We start from the raw sequence: 18,352 nt of genomic DNA on the forward strand, positions 1-18,352 counted from the left end.
TTTTTCGGAGTGTAAACTTTACATTGTACGGGACAGACTAAAACACACTTAAGTATACAAAAAATATACCATATTTTTTAAATGCCCCTAAACCCCTCAACACTTCATTTTTCGATGCACTTCCACCGCTTCTGTTTCAGCTTTTGTCTTTCATATTTCACATTTGATGAAATGCAGGTGGTAATTAAATATCTGATCTGTGTTTGTGACTGGGGCTCATTAAGTTTCAGTGCAGCGCTTCACTACTGTCGACAAACTGGTGCCCCAGCCTCCATATCATCAACTGCTTGTTCTTCCTCCCAGCATTCAGACTTTTTAGCCATTCAGAGCTGGAATTGCCGAACGAGGTGCCAATTATTCTTAATTGTGCTTGTGTTCTTTTCAACTGGGGAACGAGGGCTAAGACGGTAATCATTGATTTCAAAGAGATACCATCAAAGCGGTCATATAGAAAAACACTATGGATATACTCCCGGTGTGCAGAGGTGAAAGGGCGCCGGCATTTGTGATGAGCAATTGGCTCCGGTACTGTTTGCGGTTAAACATTGGACATATTTTAATATCAATTATGAGAAAAGATAATAGTCTAAAAAGAAAATACATGTGCACGGTATTTTCAAGTACTTTTTCAAAATATTAATTGCATTAATTGGCTTAGATTATGTAAGTGTTAAATCAAACCTTTTCCACTTCGAATTAAAGCATTACATGCCTCACAACACCACTTTCATGTCTATTTCTACCCTTCCAAGATGGATTTTTCTCATGCATTGGTGGTAAAAGCCTCCTGAAATGCTCTCATTGGAACACAAAATCTGCTAATTTCTCTTCCACACTCCACGTCTGAAGTAATGTCTCAAGACAAATATGATGACAAAATGACTGGACTCTAAACTGTCGTTGAAATTCTGCATTCTTGGCGTTATTTACAGAAAATTGCCACATGGAAGCAAAACGCAAGAATATCAATCAATGCAATCAAATTTCTCTCCATGACTTCCTGGAGTGTTATCTATATTTCTGTAAGTAGGTGCTCATGTATATTACCAATTACTGTCAGTTTGTGCTGAGAAACCAATAAAGAAAACAGCATGCTCTGGTATCTGAGAAGTAATATTTTTCTGTGTGATGTTAAATGTTGCTTGATAAGTTACTTTTCACAGAATTAGCTAAGGATGGGTACAGTAAAACTACAGCAAAAATGGAGCTCTCATAATGCTTATTTTCTAGCATAGGTCCTGGAGTACCCCTGCCTTCTAGTTTTCTTTGCAACTGAGCTGTTTTTTCAAGGGTATTGAACCTTTATTTGAAGCATGTTCTGTTAAAATGCTTTCAGATCTTAAGTAGTTAAGTAGGATAGGATGTAGAACATAAGAAAGATTAGAGATAAAAGGCAATCATTTGGCACAGTCACTAAGTAATCCAATTTGATCTGCTAATTGATCTGTCACAGCCATTTCTTGAAGGAAGCCAAGATATTGTCTACAACAATCTCACTGGGTACCTTGTTCCAGACTCCCACAATGTTTTGTGTAAAGAATGAGGTTAATGTTTCACTTTTCATTTTAAAGAATGTGTAAGGTCATGTTTGTTAATTAATGCCTTTAAGGATTTGGAATGTTTGTATTCCTCCCCTCAGATTCCTTTAGTTAAAGACAAAAGTTTTACTTATTTTGGCCTGCCTGAGTAAAGACATTCTTTTACAACTGGCAATATATCAGGCATAGTTAAGACTGAGAACATAAAATTCAGGAGCATGCCATCTAGCTATATGATTGAAGCTGATATACTGTAGTAAAGCAGATTTTAAGAAATGGTTGTCTCAGATCCTAGTAAAACAAATTGATTTAGAAGGGGCCAAATGAAGTCCTATTTCATTTGTGATGCTTGGCTATAGTGTACATCTTAATCCCATCAAATGTTCTTTCAAGGGGTTTGCAGATTGTCCTATTTTGAAATCATCTACTAACTTAGTCCAGGTGGGAAGCTGCGTCAGCACGCGTAGGCTGCAAAGGAACAAGTAATAGGTTTATTCCATGCTGAAAAGAGAAGAAAGAAAACACAACGTTTCATCTGTGGAGCCTTCTTTGACAGGCTATCCAGAATCTCCATTATTATTAAGAAACACTAAAATAAGGGGTCCTAATGTATACTGTTTATTTCATTACCCGAGTATAAGGATTCACTCTTTACTGGCACTGTTTTCTGTTTTCTAACCAGTTTCTAATTCAATACATACAGTATATTTCCTTAATTGCTATTGGGTGCAGTTTGAGAATTCTTTAATGAGGGTCTTTATTAAAAGCCTACTGAAATTCTAAATATATTATAGTGTAGATACATATGATCTATATCCATATTATACCGTAGATTATACATTCTCTATATCCATTACGGATCTTGCCTTAAGCAAAGACTTCAGCAAAGTCTAAATCCATTTTGACTTTCCTCTAGAATCCTATTGCCATACTGATGATATTTCAGTTAAATTCTAATTTCCAAAATGTAACTTTTAGTAAGCTCAGAACTTATTGGTCTATAATTACTTGGTTCTGGCAAATGTCCCTGCTTTCCCAGCAAAGTGTTTTGCTGAACATGTTGGGTTATGAATAACTATGTTATTTCAATAAAAGCAGTTGGTTGAATAACATAAGTCCCTGAAGATTTGATTAATTCTGGTATTTGTAACACTTTTGCCTTTTCTCTTATATTATTTAACTTTTTCCTTCTTCTGCTTGAGGCATGATGTTCATTTCTACTTTGTTAAGCATCTGAGTGAAGTTTGTTTACTCTTTAAGTGTTAGAAATGAGCATGACACCTCTGCTGGAAGCTAGGTTATAGAACTGCTCTCATTTAGGATCATTGTTTGAATTACTAGATGGAAATTAAGCAGTGAGTTTGTGGATCAATAAGAATGTTTTCTGGTGGGGTGTGCCTCATTGTCATTTCAGCTAAATCTTCAATTGATTGCTCATTAGGAACTGTTCAGAAACTATGCTAACTATGGTAGAGCACCAATTTTAAACCAAGCTGAAATAGAGATTTGTTTGGCACATGTTTTGGAATATACACTAATAGAAGACTAAAAGCAACTGGTTAAATTAAGAGATCAATAATTTTACTTTAAAACTAAGTTGGAACAAGAAACAAGGCACAGGGTTATCCTAGGACAAGGACTGGAATACATTATTCTACAATGATTTTCTGCACAAAGCACCATCCTTTCTGAAGCCATACTAATAGACTTAGTAGGTCTTTTAACAATAGGTAGAGCTTATTTTAATACCTTTACAAAAAGAACATTCTTAAATCAAGACTTGGAGTTAATTTGTACAACTGGTTGTTAACATCTGAAAGTAATTTGACCAATTCTTAATTGTCACTATGATTACTTTGTTAGATTATTTCCTTTGTAGACCTCAATTAGAATAAACGAGAACTCTCCATGGATTATTCATTGCTAAAGTTGTTCTGCCGTCCACTATTAAAAAGGGACAAATGGAAAATATGCCAGTTTAATGCATTTTGATAAGTGAAAGTTTATGAAATGTTAAATCTTTGCCCCTTTTTCTTGTTCTTTATACCTTAGAATTTACCATTACAGTACACATCCATCCTCTGATGTAAGTTTTTCATGAAATTGATGAGAGACAGTTCTTGGTTCTAAAACTGCAATGTTAAATGCTGCTCTGTGCAGTTCTAAGTTGGAAAGATATCTCGTTGAAAATAACTCCAGACCTGGTGAATTTGTAGAAAGGAAAACATGAACAAATTGAAAAAAAAAGATAAAATACTGTTGTGGTCAATAGACATTTAAAGTAGTCACGTGTACTTAACAGAACAGGAGTTCCTCATTTCACAGAACGGAGGATGCATTGTTGTTTTACAATGAAGGGTGCTGTAGATTGATGGGGTTATTTGTAGAAAACATGGCTAGCTTTTTCTAGTGAACATATTCACTAAAGAGACTGCAGTTTTTCTGTCAGCTTTATTTCTGTCTTGTGTTATTAACTCCCCTGACTACACTAGGGTTACATCCCTTTTAGGTTTTGTTCTGGAAAGGATCTTTATTTCCGCTACTCATTTTACATCCAAACCAAAATGCTCTCTGACGTACGGTAAGAGCATATGAGAGGTTGCAAAAGAGATCTTACTCTTTTATTAGTTTAGTAGCCAATCAATCTATAACTTCATCCAGCTGTCTCTAAGATTACTTCATCTGTTAGACCTCAACCACCTGACTGAGACGTCTGTTCCCAGATACCCACAACCCTTTGAGAAGAGAACCATTTCCCAGCCTCAGTCTCAGACCTGAACAAATTCCATTTTTCTTCTATTGTGTTCTTGCTTCACTGCTGAGTGTGAACTATTTCCCTGGATTGACCCACACTATACCTGTTAGGAGTCTATATATACTAAGCACCAAAGGAAACAGAACGCTTTATGCATGTATGATTTTTTTAACTAAGTACATGGATTTTTTATTAAGGTTTTTTGTATTCGTTTTGGTTAATTTATCAGGTATGAATGACTTTTGATGTTTTGATTCTGAGCCAAACATTTTTGATATAAGAACCCTGTCTGAAATCTCCCCACACCTCCAATCTCATCTATGATCACCCTACGGCGGAGAGTGAGGAGCTGTATGCAGACCCCTCCAAGCTGCCACACCTTCAAGCCAGTTGTCTATAAACACGTCACAGGCAGCACAGCTCTGTACCAGTAGCCATATCACTCTATGAATTGGCTTCATCACTCTGTTCTCCTCCCCACTGATAGCTGGTGTGTGGTGAGCGTACTGGCACACTATGGCTGCCGTCGCATCATCCAGGTGGGGGCTACACATTGGTGGGGGTGGAGGGGATCCTCATTACCTGTAAAGCGCTTTGAGTGGAGTGCCCAGAAAAGCGCTATATAAGTGTAAGGAATTTTAATTATTAGTTGGAGGAGATGTACCGGCAAGTTCCAAGGGGTCGCCGTGTGGTTGAGTGTCTTGTCCTACAGAACTGCACTTGGACTGATACAAGGCAATCTGACTTTGAGAGGTCCTTGGACTCCACCTAACTTTAACAGGACAACACACAGCCTCGTGCTGCTTGTGTAACCACGTTTTTCTTGCGATGCAAATGTGACAGTGATTCCACGGACCTTCAGATCTGAACTCCATTGAACATTTAGTGGGATGAGCAACGGAAGGCGTCCGGCATCCAGAGCCAAAAGGTCCATGGTCAGGAAGGAATCGGACATAATCCCACAAGACGGCATCTCCAACCTGGCGCAAAGCACGCATTGCAGATGTACAGCCCGCACTGCAACCAGCAGGCTACAGGCAGTGGCCGCACACAGCATTAGCCCGCGGCTTTCACAGTAGACCCCCTGTGGCGCAGCCCTGCTGATTACAATGTTAATCAGCTTAATGAGTTTGCCTCCAAGTCTGTTCAATAAAATGTCAGCACACCTGCCACTAAAAGATTGCCATATTCCTAATAATGTTAATTTCTTGCAGTTATAATTGATATGTTTATTTGGATACCCAATCTTCATGGATCAATCTCCTTTGTTCTAGACTGAAAGAATTTAGCTCCATTAACTTGTTGGTATATGAAATTTCCCCTGAGCCAAGGAATTATTCTTATAATAACACTCCTCTTTGAACCCTTTCTGAAGAAATACTATCCATTTTGGGGTGTGGTGAGCAAAACTGAACACAGTATTCTGATTGAGGTCTTCCTAGCATATTGTAAAGCATGAACATAAATTCCGAGGATTTAAATTACAGACTTATTGCTACAGTATATACCCAGGTATTCTGCTTGGTTTTTCTATGTCTGCCCAGTTTATGATTTAATCTAAGTCTTTAAGTAAATTTCTCTGCTTGCTGCTCTTTCTGTTCATCACTCAACCTATTTTTGCATCATCATCATCTGCAAATTGATTAAACGAGTTTGCTAACCGCACCAGAATTTAAACTGTTGAATTGATCAGGAGTGCTGATCACGTCGATTGTTCTACAGAAGAAGTTGGTGACATTTGAAAGTTTCCTGGCATGAACAGATCACTCTAGGTGCTGGCTTAACATTCCAGTGAGGTTTAGATCCAGACTTTGCCTATCAAAAATATTAAGTTTATTCTTTAATCAATCTGTTGTAGTTCTGCTTGTATGTTTAAGATGACGGTCATGCTGCATGATCCACCTTCAGCTCACAGCTGGATGTCCTAAAATCTTTCTCCTGAATTTGCTGTCACAACATCTAATGTGACATTCCATCAATGATGGCAAACCCTCTCCTGACTGATGAGTATCACCTACTTTTTCCTAGGTCCTGTGAAATCTGTTTTGATCATGGCTGAACATGTTTCAACTAACCAAAGACACAATGTTCGTGACCATTATTTAGGTCAGGGCTGCCCAAACTCAGTCCTTGTTTACAAGCAGTGCACTTATTTAATCACCTGATTCTAATTACCCACTTACCTATGCTATTAACCTAGGAGTTCACTTATTATTTTCCATACACTCTTTCTTTATTATTCCATTAATACCGCGTACACCATGGCATCTCTGGTAACGTTGAATTAATAAAAAATTGTATTTTAAAAAAATACTGGTTTTGATTAAACAAGGGTCTAATAATTCTCATAGTTATTCTGGGGATTCGCAATCCTTTTTTCAGTATTGTACATCCTTTGTACATCCTTGCGGTTTTATTCAACCAAAAGCTCTGATTATAAGCGATTGTTGATAATGTAAATCAGATCTAAAGGAGTTTCATTGTAACTTTATTGTTATAGTAAGGTATTCTGTAGAGAAGAAAGAACTGTGGAGCATTATTTCATTAGTCTTTAAATCAAAAAAGCTCTGCGGCTTGTTCTGACAGAGATTTTAAAGCTTTGTTTTTACATTTTTGGTCTTGGTGTAGACCGCTGAACACAGACGCACTTGTGCAAAGAACTGCTGATCTCCTACCAGACTGAAAGACCACGTGATCAGCACTTTAAACCAACATGGCGGCGCCCTCTGCTTTGAAGTGTGTTGTGAAAAGAGGTAGGATTTCGTCCGGAAGGTCCCTTTTTACTCACAAAAAGCACGATTTTTTAAATATATTACTTTATATTTATTTCTTCATTTTTTCCTAATGCTTTGCTTAAAGCGCAGTATATATTTGTTTTCGATTCCATGTGAATTCCCGGTCGTGCTGAAACTTGTGTGATACAATTCTAGCTTTTTACTCTTCGTATGCATAACTTCTAACAGGGTTTTAATCCAAACAGAGTAGGACTCGTTGGATGTTAATAACAGACACAAAGAAGTAAAGGGACGCCAGTTTATCTAGGCATTATAGCACTGACTTTGTAGCTGTCTGGGTACTCATTCTGTGATCCATTACTTCTATGTACAGTAGGCATTCTGTGTGATAAGAAGCACACAAAAAATAAAAACATATCACAATTGACTAATAAATATTTTTTAGACTGCACAATATTACCATTTGTTAATCTTTTGGGTAGGAATAAACCCCAGATGGTGTCTAACCCCTATAGATCTTTTGCTGGTGTGCCCCCAAAAGTAAAACAGATAATAAGTTTAAAAATAAGGGGAAAAAAAAACAGAAGGTGGAAAAGCCCCTCTGAATGCTAAAACATGACCAAATACCCCAAGTTGAAATGTGAAAAAATATCAAGACCCCACCCCCAGAACACAAAAATACTAAGGACCTACTTGGAAAGCTAATCTGACCCTTCAGTGTAGAGTGGCCATATGTAGTGGCCTGTGATATAAAATAATGGGGTACACAATAATAATAAATCCATGCTACTGTGCATCGTGACCCATTATATGAGACTGATACAATATTGCTATTTTGTGTGAGTCTGCATTTGTGATATAATCGCACAGAAATACCCCACACATTGGAATAACCACAAATGGTTATTGTTTCCACTATGAATATTTTTAATCTCAGCAATGAACATCATGAAATAGAAATGCTCTAGGGGTTTTTGTTATAATATAACTACAGGTTATCTAAAGAAGAGAAAATGATGGTAGTGTTGTGGGTTGTGCAGTTAATTACTGCTCAGTCTTATGTGAGGTTTAAAATTCTAGATTATGTCTTGTGTTGAGCTCCAGAATTTTGAAGATACCACTGGGAGGAAACTAATGTTGTGAGTAAGATTGACATTAAAAATCTTAATTAGAAGATCAGCATATTGAAATATTGATGTGAAATAGACAGCTTTTTCTGCTCAAGTCATAATCAGATGGCCGAATATGTTTTAGAGGGACCGAAGACTTAAACTACTTGAGAAGAAAAACCTATTGTGTGTCTACTGTGCTACTTTTGCAGAAAATCCTATCAACACAACAATAAGGAAATGAGGTTGATTTGACAATATTACAACCAATAAAAGCCCAGACTGCAGTAAAGAACTTAATTTTAGTTGACTTGAATGACCTCAAGTGTAGAGAATATATCCCCTAATTCAATTGTTGTTGTCAGTTTGAGTTATATCAATTACTGCAGTTATTCTTCATAGGCTCCCTCTTGTGGCTGTTGTAACTGCTGACATTTCTGAATGCTGGAGTTAAAATGTCTCAGGACTAATTACTTTGCCCCAGAAAGCAAAGTCTCAATGCCCAGTCAGGATGCTCATTTTTTAATAATTGTTTTCTGTAGGCGTTATCATATTTCTCAAGGAAACATAGGAATAACTTGAAATCTTACTGTTTTCACTGATAACGTGCACAGAATAAAAGCTTTGGGATTTTTACAGCAGTGGTGCAGTTTTGGGTGTATATTTTTGTGGGGTATATATTTGGGCAATTTTAGAGTTGTCAGTATTTTATTAACACACCTGGCACTCCTAAAGCTTTGTTAAAATAAGGGTAACACCTTAAATATTGTCTTTCACTACAGTGCCTTGAGATAAACTTGATTGCTTTACAAAAATATAAGAAAGTTTGCAAATGAGAGGAGAGCATTTTGCCCATCTTTTTAATTTGTTTCTGGTAGCTAATGAATCTGAGGCCCTTGTCCTTCAAGAGAGTATGGGCTTTGACAGCTGGCTTGTTACATCTCCTACATCCCTTTGTGTAAAGAAATGCCTCCGGTTCTGAGTTTCAAATGCACGTCCACTTCATTTCCAGGTATTCATTATTCTGAAGTCTGGGAGTTAATGGGCAGATTCATTTGTGAATCAAAATGTTGCGCTTAGTAGTTGTTGTTTTTTTGAGTGGGGGGGTGGCTGCTGGCCTTCTTCAGCAGATCCCGAATGGGTCCTGCAGTTTGTTAAGGATAAAAGGAAAAATACCCAAATTGAGAACACATGAAAACAATTAAAAAATCCAAACTAAACCTAATCAGGAGTCAAATGAAATCTTGAGTTCCGGCTCAGTTTATGTACAAAACCAGATTAACACTGATTGTACCATTTTAACATACTTATTTGTACAGAGAGGCTGTTCTTCAGAACTACCCTTGGAGTTTCAATTCAGATCTGAAGGAGGGAAGCAGAGTTTGCCTGGCTGGGAGGGGACGGGATACTGTGGAGGTTTAAACCCTGGTGTTGGTTTAGTTCCTGGAACTGAAGAGCTGTGGGACCATGCAGCTCACTTTTGTCCACAGTGCTGTGTTTTTTTTTAAAAAAAGTATAATTTCTCTCCTGGAACCTTGCCAGAACTTCCTCAGACTCCTGCTATTCAAATGCTGGAGCGACTTGATTGGGGATTGCTCATTCAGTTTCTCTTTGCACCTGCTCTTAGCTGAAGGCATTACTTAAAATAAGATGTTTATGTCACGCTGCAGTTAACCAGTTATCAGCCACTGGTTAATTGTGGATGGTAGCTTGCCAATTTTAATCATTTTCGACGCTGAGATAAATTTGATCTGTATGCATGTTGTGTCGGTCCCTGTGTCTCCGGTTTTTGGATTTGTCTTTCCAGAAATAATGGGTGTAAATGTTTAAGATCTTTCATGGTTCTCAAAACAGTCCGCTTTTTTTTTATTTCCAGCTAATAATAGGGAAAAGAAGGGGATGAAAACAGTGATAACCAATCCAAAAGTAGGCCTGCAGGATTTTACTTTTATGATTATGTCTTTTATGTTTTAGCGTTTTATGAACTTTCTTATATGACATTTTATATATTGGTTATGTCTCCTGTTTTCCTTTTGAATGTCAAAGTTATTATTGTGTTTCCGTCAGAGCAATGTGTGAAGTACAACCAGTGTGTTTTCAGAGGTTCTTTATTCCAGTGCCTTTGAGCACTGTCTGCTGAGTGTTGCAGGTTATAGAACATTATTCACGGATTGCAGTCATTCATCTTTTCAGACTTGAATTGAATTGTAGCTCTGTGAGGGGGCACTGCATACTTGTATAACTGTTGTCTCCAGATATCATGGTGGATTCAGTTTACCAACAACACCTTTTGTGTGCGGTATGGAAAAAAATGTGCTCTGTCCATCAAGTAGTGATGTGAGTCAGGAGCTGAATTACAGGGATTTGGTACTTTTTGTACTTTACTTCTGTGCTTTTCAGTTCTGTTTAGTTCAAATATTATGATGTTTGTATTGCCTTGCATCTCTTAGTTGGAGCTTGTTCTCTGATGAGCTTATGTTATTATGCTGCTGCTTAGGTTTGATTGTACATACAAAACTAATACCACATGTGAACCGGTCTCCTCAAAGACAGAAATTCCTCATAATCCTCTCAGAAGAACAGCTTGGTTTAGAGACAATTTTTTTGCTTACTGTCTCCACAGAATACTGTATATTCCGTGAGCTGTATTCTAGGATGTATCACAGAGTGCGGAAGTTGAAGAATGTAGGCCAGATAAATGTATTTTTCCTAAACGGAGAGGCGGAGTTGTACATCTTGAACAGAAAACCATATCTGCTTTGGAAGTATGAAGAAAGGATCCTCTTATGCTAGATAATCCTGGCTTTACACTGTGGAATATGTGTGCAGCACAGAGAGAAACTTTCACATTTTACATCTTCATTTACATTGAGGGATCAAAAACTAAAAGAACTGGATAATGCCTTGATGACAGTGAGTGTTTTTGAATCAGGATGAAAGTGAAACTGCTATTCAGAAACAAAATGGTATGGAACATTTTTATTACTATTCTTCCTGCTTATAATTAGGGTGGGGGGGGTGGGGGTGGAAATCATTTTACTATGTACTGCACAGAAAAAAAAACCCCAGAGCTCAGGTGTCCAGTTACACCTGTTGGCACGTTCTTTATCTGCTACTGTTACCTGATGGCGCCGGTGGTATCATACAGCTTAGACAAGCAGGCAGTTTGGACCTTGGCCCAGCTGAACTGTAGTAACTAATGAACATGATACTGGTGTCTAGGAATCCCAGCTTCTTGCTCCGCAGATTCCCAGGAGGCTGAAAGAAAGCTGTGTTCAGGCCCCGGCTCCTGCTTTATCGTGTTCTCAGCCATTGTTCTGCTAGCTCTCCAGAAACCCAGGGGCAGCCCTGCCTTAGCCTCAGTGAAACCTGCCCTGGGTCTTTCTGTTAATTGAGGCCTCTTTAAGATAATGTTAGATGTGTTGACAGGTCAAACCAAACATTGTGAGGAAAACTTGGTTTGACATCTATTAAATGGCATATGCCTATAAAAGACTGACAGCCCTTCTTCAACCACCAACGATCTTACAGCTGATATGGTTTTCTACGTAAAAAGTTGGGGCCGTTAAATTGAGAGGGTGTTCTGTTTATACCTTGGCTTGGTATAACTTGCGTCCAGAGAAATAAAAGCAGCTCAGACTGTACTGAGTTTAAATGTTTTCAGTTTCTAAGCCTAGTAATTATGAGTGGAGGCTTTCCTCCTTTATTTAATTAATGCTATTTTCTTACCACAGTTTTTTTTTCGTAGTTTTTGTCTCTTCAGAAAAGAATTGAGAACACAGTAATTGTCATGGTCTTGCTTAAGTAGTGGTGTTTTCTTTATTGATAGTTTTAAATGAACTGTTCCACAATTGTTTTTCTGTAACAGGCATTTGCAAATTACAAGAATACATGTCGAGTTTATAGTATTGCTTTGTGAATATTCTGTAAGTACTAAAAGTGTTTTTGCTACTGGCTATTGTTATCTGGTCTCTAAATGTGGCACAGCAACACTACATTTTAGCCTTTAAGAGTGAAGCAACTTATTTGACCTGGATATATTAATTTAACAAAATTATATTTTTTATTATTATAAATTCTTTAATACTATTTGTGAGCTATAGGCAAGGTATTTCTAGAAATATGTACACTTTTTCATTAAAATTAAAATTCCACTTTGCTGCAGACTTTCTGTCTAGTTTGCAGTAAGTATAAAATAGAATATCATAATCTGAAGGTTTAAAAAAAACATAATAAAGGCGTTACTGGTGGGAAAATATGTCTTTATTAAATATTACTTTAAAAGTAGTTTTTAGATAGAATCTTTAAGGTATGATTTAACAAGTCATTGTTTATATTGAGTTTGGTGTAAGTGATTGACAGTGATTGAACAGTCCTTTTGCAGTGCTTGTTATTTTTTGTCACAAATGATGTATGTTGGTAGTGCTGGAAATGTAAACAAGCCCTTTCCTGTATCACAACTCGATAAACTTTAAATTTCATACCCAAAAGCCGACTTTGTCTGTGCTCAGGTGAAATATTTAAGGTTCTTGTCTTTGTGTTCCAATACGGTCATTTATAAAAGTTGTTTGGTTTAACTTTTGGGTTTGTAAATTGATTTGAACAAATGCTAACGGCCATATTGTATTAGAGTGAACATCTGTGATCATTAATGATAGTGATTCAAACCTACAGTGGCATTTGGCTTTCATTTACTTGGAGCCTGGCACGAGCCACGTGATGTTAAAAATGAGAGGGAAAAAAAAGACAACTATATTTGGAGCTGTGGAAGGAAACGTTCCTTGTACTGAGTTGACAACCCTGCGGTCAAGGAGCAGGCATTCATTTTTTTAACGAGCCGTGCTTCTGAGGTAAGGGAGCACGGTCTGTCGTAGTGCTGTTTTCTAATTAAAACTCCGATATTAGGCTGTAATTGGTGTAGAATTGTCAGGGGTTCCAGTTAAAACGCAGGACTGGAAGAATCAGACAGAGATAGCATCGCTGTCTTGAGACAGGAAGCCCTTGTAATCTTGTCAAGTGGCTAATCTGTGCGGTAGGACCTCTCATTTCCATGTGAGCCCATTCTGTTTTGAATTTCTGTTTTTAGTAATACATTATCCAGTTTTCAGCAGATTATTTTATTAGCTGACATCTGTTGAATTTCAGATGCGGGGGAAATGAGTGACATAAAACTTAAAGGTATCCAGGTGTTACCAGTGTCTTCTGGACACAGATTAAAAACATTAAATATGAAAACTCATACCAATCATACTGAATGGAAAAGAACAGATTTAGCAGATTTTCGAATACTGTACTGATAAAAATGAATTCATTGCTCCAGTGCATTTTGTAATTATTGTTGCTGTTTAGCTTTATTTTCAGATACAATTTGACTGGAAGAAAACATGACATTTTTCTGTAGACATTCTTGGTAATTGACTTGACTTTAGCATGTGCATCTATAAATACCTGGGATCAATTTATTAGATCAAGGAGAGACTGCAAACTATGACAGAGATTTACAAAAATCCCCCAAATCTGTTATATTTTGTTTTTGTATGTACTTTACTGTGTTTTGTACTGTACAGTGTTCACAACAAATTGTAGTTGTATGTTTATGCAAATACAGTATTAAAATGATTATTTTAAATAGATTTTAATATTTCAAGTCTGGATGTGGTGCTCATGATGTGCATGTCAGCTCACTGACTTCATTTTAATTTTTAAAATAATAAAATCTTCTTATTTTTTGTATAGACTTTTTAGCAAGACCTATGAGAAGAATACTGGAATAGTTTGTTTTGTACAAGATTCAGAAGAAGAAAAAAGATAACTTTAAAGTAGCCCACAGCATTGGTTGGGTTCTCTGTTTGCTTGTATTACAGCTTTGATTGTATTGAATTAAGCTGGAATTGAATTTTTAACTTTTAAATTGACTGGCAATGAACTGTATGACATTGTTACCATGGATTCCATTTTACCTAGTTAAAATTTGAATTCAGTCACAATGGGCTGTATAAATCAGGCTAATGTGTTTTGGGAAATATAATAGACAGCAGTCATGTTCTTAGTAGAATTTATGACATAACCCACTCCAGAGAGAAGATGGTAGCTTCTTCAGATACAGCTTTAAATACAACAATGAAATTGTCCTGAGGTTAAGAATTGAAGGTGACACACAAATAATTCTTAAATAGTTTTAGTAAATAATCATGCTTTAAAGGGAGGTGTCATTTATCAGAATTAGGAATATTGCCTCACAAGTGAAATCACCACTGTGTAAGGAGAAAAAGAGAATTAAATACTTTGCCAGTCTGAATCACAATTTTTTGTAGTTTCTAGTCTTGAGTTCTGACTGTCAGTCTGAACCACAAAATCTATTGAAAGTAATGGGTTTGGCTGTAAGGAAACATTTCTGTGGATTGTAATCTTCCTTTATGCAAAAGTCCCTCATCCTCTGAACAATGCAGGTCCTTGTATGAGGTGTTTCTGTGTGCAGAGAGAGTATATGCCAGTTAAATAATACAAATAATTTCAGTAAGCCCAGTTAACTCAGAAGCAAATGTCCAACATAAAGTCGCCTGGCAGGTTTTGATTCAAGTTTGAATGCGAAGTGTTAAACATATGTGCTAATAATAAAAACATGGCCATGGATTGGTTTTAGAAGAAATCAGGATTATGACTAAAAAGCAGGCTAAAGTGCACATACTTTCATATTATGTGTATAATGTACAGTGTATTAAGAGTTCACTCTCAGTCTGGCTGCTTCAGACTTTGAAACCTTCAGTATATTTTCCAGCTTAACCAATGCTTAGTAAGTAAATAGGAATGTTGCCTGTGCTGCAGTGAGACATGCTGAAATTTGCCAGATGCTATCTGCTAATTAGAGCCAAGTATTCCCCTGGTATCAAGTGTGTGAGAAACCATAAATGTGCCTGTGTTCAATGTATTGAATCTGACTTGGTTGAGCCCAGCAGTGTTTATGTTCTAAACAGCAATTGTTATTTGTATTGTAATCCATAATGTTATTGTAGAGAAAGGATCTGTCATTTTGGTGTGCTGTAAATATGTATTTTAGACAATGGTTTCTTCTTGGATGTACAGTGCTGCATAATATTGTTTTGTTTGTTTGTTTTTCACGGGAAGTAAGCTTTAAAGTTCAGCTCAGGCATTGGATTCAGACTGGGGCAAACCCCCACCCCACGCAAGCTAAAATGAATGTGTCTGAACATGTGACATCTGGAACATTTTTGGAGTATTAACCAATATGGTATTGTGTGCGCAGCATTTCTGCTGCTGTTGTGTACTGTACCCTGTATGATGTTCCTCCATTAGGTCCCTGCTGAGGTGGGGGCAGGTGGACAGCAGTGGCTGCCTCCTCAGGTGGTTCCGTCCACAACTATGCATTTTTCTCCCCTCAGCTTCCTGCAGCGCACTAACTCACAGCACAGATACCTTCCACGGGGCTCCATGAGGCTTGCAGTATTAAATTCACTTGTCTTAGGGTTACAATGCCTCTCTAGTAGGATGAGACAACTTTTGTTATCACATCGAATACCTATGGTGGTTGTTATGCAGCTAATAACACACGAGCAATCACAAAGAAAACAAGGTGAAGCAGTTGTTTTTACGTTACTCATAAAATGTGTGAAAATAATCCTTAGCTACAGATGGCATGTTGTTTTCTTAACTCAGATGTGGAAACACTCCTAGCTCATAGAATTTAAAAGTAAAAATGTTTTGATTACATCTTAATTTTCGTTGTGCATGTGCAGCAGGCTGTTAAAGGTTCTTTGGCCTTCCTGCGACTGAGATCTCTTGGTTCGCTGGTCTAATCTCCTTTTTTTGCACCTGGAGCCCACCAGCTTTGGCGGGCTGACGGAACACAGTCAGCTGCAGATCACTCCCAGACCTCACGTCCTGTGAGGAAGTTATGACCTGGCTCTGGCCAGTCTCCTGTAGAACTTGTAGTCAGCGTGGCTACATAATCATTTCACAGAGCCGTGTAATTAAGGACCCAGGAACTCCAACATGCCCATTACGAGGGTACAGCTGTTTCTCTTTCTCTTTGCTCACAGCAGAGCTTACAACTCGAAAACACAAATCTGTCTGCCTTTTCAAACAAGCTGCTTTTTAAAACGTATTGGAATACCCAAGATTCCCTTTAATATGTAAGATATAATAACGGCTGTGAGGTCTCTTTCCATTGTTACGTGTTTTGAATTGGCCAGTGAGAGATGAAGAAATTAGTTGATGGAGAACCTTTGTAGACTGATGTGAGATCACACCCTCTTTTGCAAACAGGGTGGATGTTGTCCGAAATATTGCTTGTAGAGAGCCTCACAGCAGCTGCCTACACACTACCTGTGATTGTAGTTCCTGTAAGAAAACCAGTCATTACGCCTTTATTCTTTGTTTCTTGTTTTGCTTTTATCTATTGGGGATCACGAGCAATAGTCAACCAGGAATCATTTTTCTGTGTTTCGGAGGGACAGAGAGAGAGCGTCCTTGCCGAGATCTGCTCTTTCGTGGTTTGATTTTAAATTGTGGCACGTAATAAAAATACTTATCGACCTTGATTCCGATGCACGTTACACACGCGTGTCACATGTTGCGCTCTCGGTACAAGGCGATCATGTGCAGTTTACACCCATGAATAGGTGCTCATTGCTTCCATCCCTCGGTGCTGTTGTGTGAGGAGCCCTCAAGCACTTGGAGCTGGTGAGGGAAGGAGAAAGAGCAGGGCAGGAAGTGAAAGGAGACCTCTGTGCCCCCTCCCCCTCCCCTCCTGTTCCTTGTACGGTTCTGGAGCCCTATTAGTGATGGACTCAGGCTGGCTCCTGGCCAGCTTCCAGGCCTGTGATGGGAGGGTCACGGTTTGTCATGACCTGGGCGCTGTGGCTTGAATGTTGTTATTATTACTGCATCATGCCCCTAGGCTGCCATCCTTCTTGCAAACTTCCTGAGCCTCCAAAAAAGACACCCGGCAGGTTTTTTTTTTTGGTTTCTTGCGGCTCCGGCGCTGGGGAACAGCTGTGCTGGGTGCTGGTGGGCCCCCTGCACTCGCGTTACTCCGGGGGAGAGAGCTGTGCGAAACAGACGCGGAGGCCGAGGGAGAAGGGAACTCGGGCTATTTATACAGGCCTGTGTGGATGGCATCCACAGAGCCTCGATTCACTGCCGCCTTATCCAGCAGTAAATAGCAATGGTATTTTTAGAACACTGACAGGCAGTTAACAAAGCTTGGGAGTACTGTATCATGTTTTTGTGATTAGTGTTCACACCCTAGCGTTAGAGTGTTTGGAGAAAACTGAACTACTAGCCAAATACTATCTGGCAGTACAATTTCCTGTGTATGTTTATCCCTTTTGAAACTGCATGTTAACCATCAGGTTTTCTGGCGTTTTAAAAGTGTCTTCTGATTGGCTCATATCCCTCTAGTTTATTTCACCCTAATCCTCGACTTGGGCTTTGTTTTCAGATCAAGATTACTAATGCGTTGAGGCAAGGATTATTAAGGAACAGATAAATATACGTAGACACACGTTTGCGGGGTAACGAAGGTATGACAAGGAGTGATTATGACACTATCCAGTCAGATTAGTTTATGAGTAGCAGTGGTAAACTGTAAAACTACAGTACAGAAACTATGATGTGCAACCTGCTACAGCCCTTATGGAGTAAGACAGACACACTCATGATGTTTTGCAGCTGGATTTAGATAGCAGTGGCCTGAAATATTTTTTAAAGCAAAACAAAGGTATATTTTCGTGTCATGTGACAGAAACAAACAGCCATGGAAAAGCTTAAAATAACTAGAATTGAAACTGCACGTTCCTTATTGAGGAGAGCTTCCCACTCACACTTTAAGATCTATTGAAGGTGTCATATGGACTAAAAGTCATTTTCAGGTGTTTTTACAGATCAGCCAGGCCCCAATAACTGTCATTTGTCTTGTTTTGTGAGGGGTAACGCCTAAGAAACGGGAAAGATGAGGCCAGAGGGTTTGTAAAGTCGGCAGACCCCGTTTAGCCATGCTTAAAGTAACACACTCTCTGTTACTGCTCTCCTCCATTGGGCTCTGCATACTGGAACAGGTGGTACCTGAAATGTTTCTGATTGCCTGTTTCAATCCGGTCTCGTATGACAGATTGAAGTTATGTACGAAGAACACAGTTATCGCCCCTCTGTCAAATCGAGGAGAGTTGGGTGGGGGGGTGGTGGCGGGGGTTTTTC

At 38.4% G+C, this 18,352-nt stretch overlaps 1 protein-coding gene across 7 annotated transcripts in view; it reads left to right on the forward strand.

Moving 5' to 3' along the window:
* Positions 1–6,957: 6,957 nt before the first annotated feature.
* metap1d (methionyl aminopeptidase type 1D (mitochondrial)) overlaps positions 6,958–18,352 on the forward strand; it is a 30,820-nt gene continuing 19,425 nt past the window's right edge. For 5 of the 7 annotated variants that reach the window (XR_001479764.2, XM_015359001.2, XM_015359002.2 and 2 more), the window contains exon 1: positions 6,958–7,046. Coding sequence is in view for 5 of the 7 variants with exons in the window: in XM_015359001.2 (XP_015214487.1) it covers positions 7,007–7,046 (40 nt within the window). In the remaining 2 variants the exon portion in view is untranslated. Of the gene's footprint in view, positions 7,047–10,760; positions 11,104–18,352 lie in introns of all 7 variants that reach the window. The other 2 variants (XM_015359004.2, XM_006636591.3) reach the window with 2 other exon arrangements.

The sequence above is a fragment of the Lepisosteus oculatus genome, chromosome 12 (assembly GCF_040954835.1).
Source record: "Lepisosteus oculatus isolate fLepOcu1 chromosome 12, fLepOcu1.hap2, whole genome shotgun sequence".
NCBI lineage: Eukaryota > Metazoa > Chordata > Actinopteri > Semionotiformes > Lepisosteidae > Lepisosteus > Lepisosteus oculatus.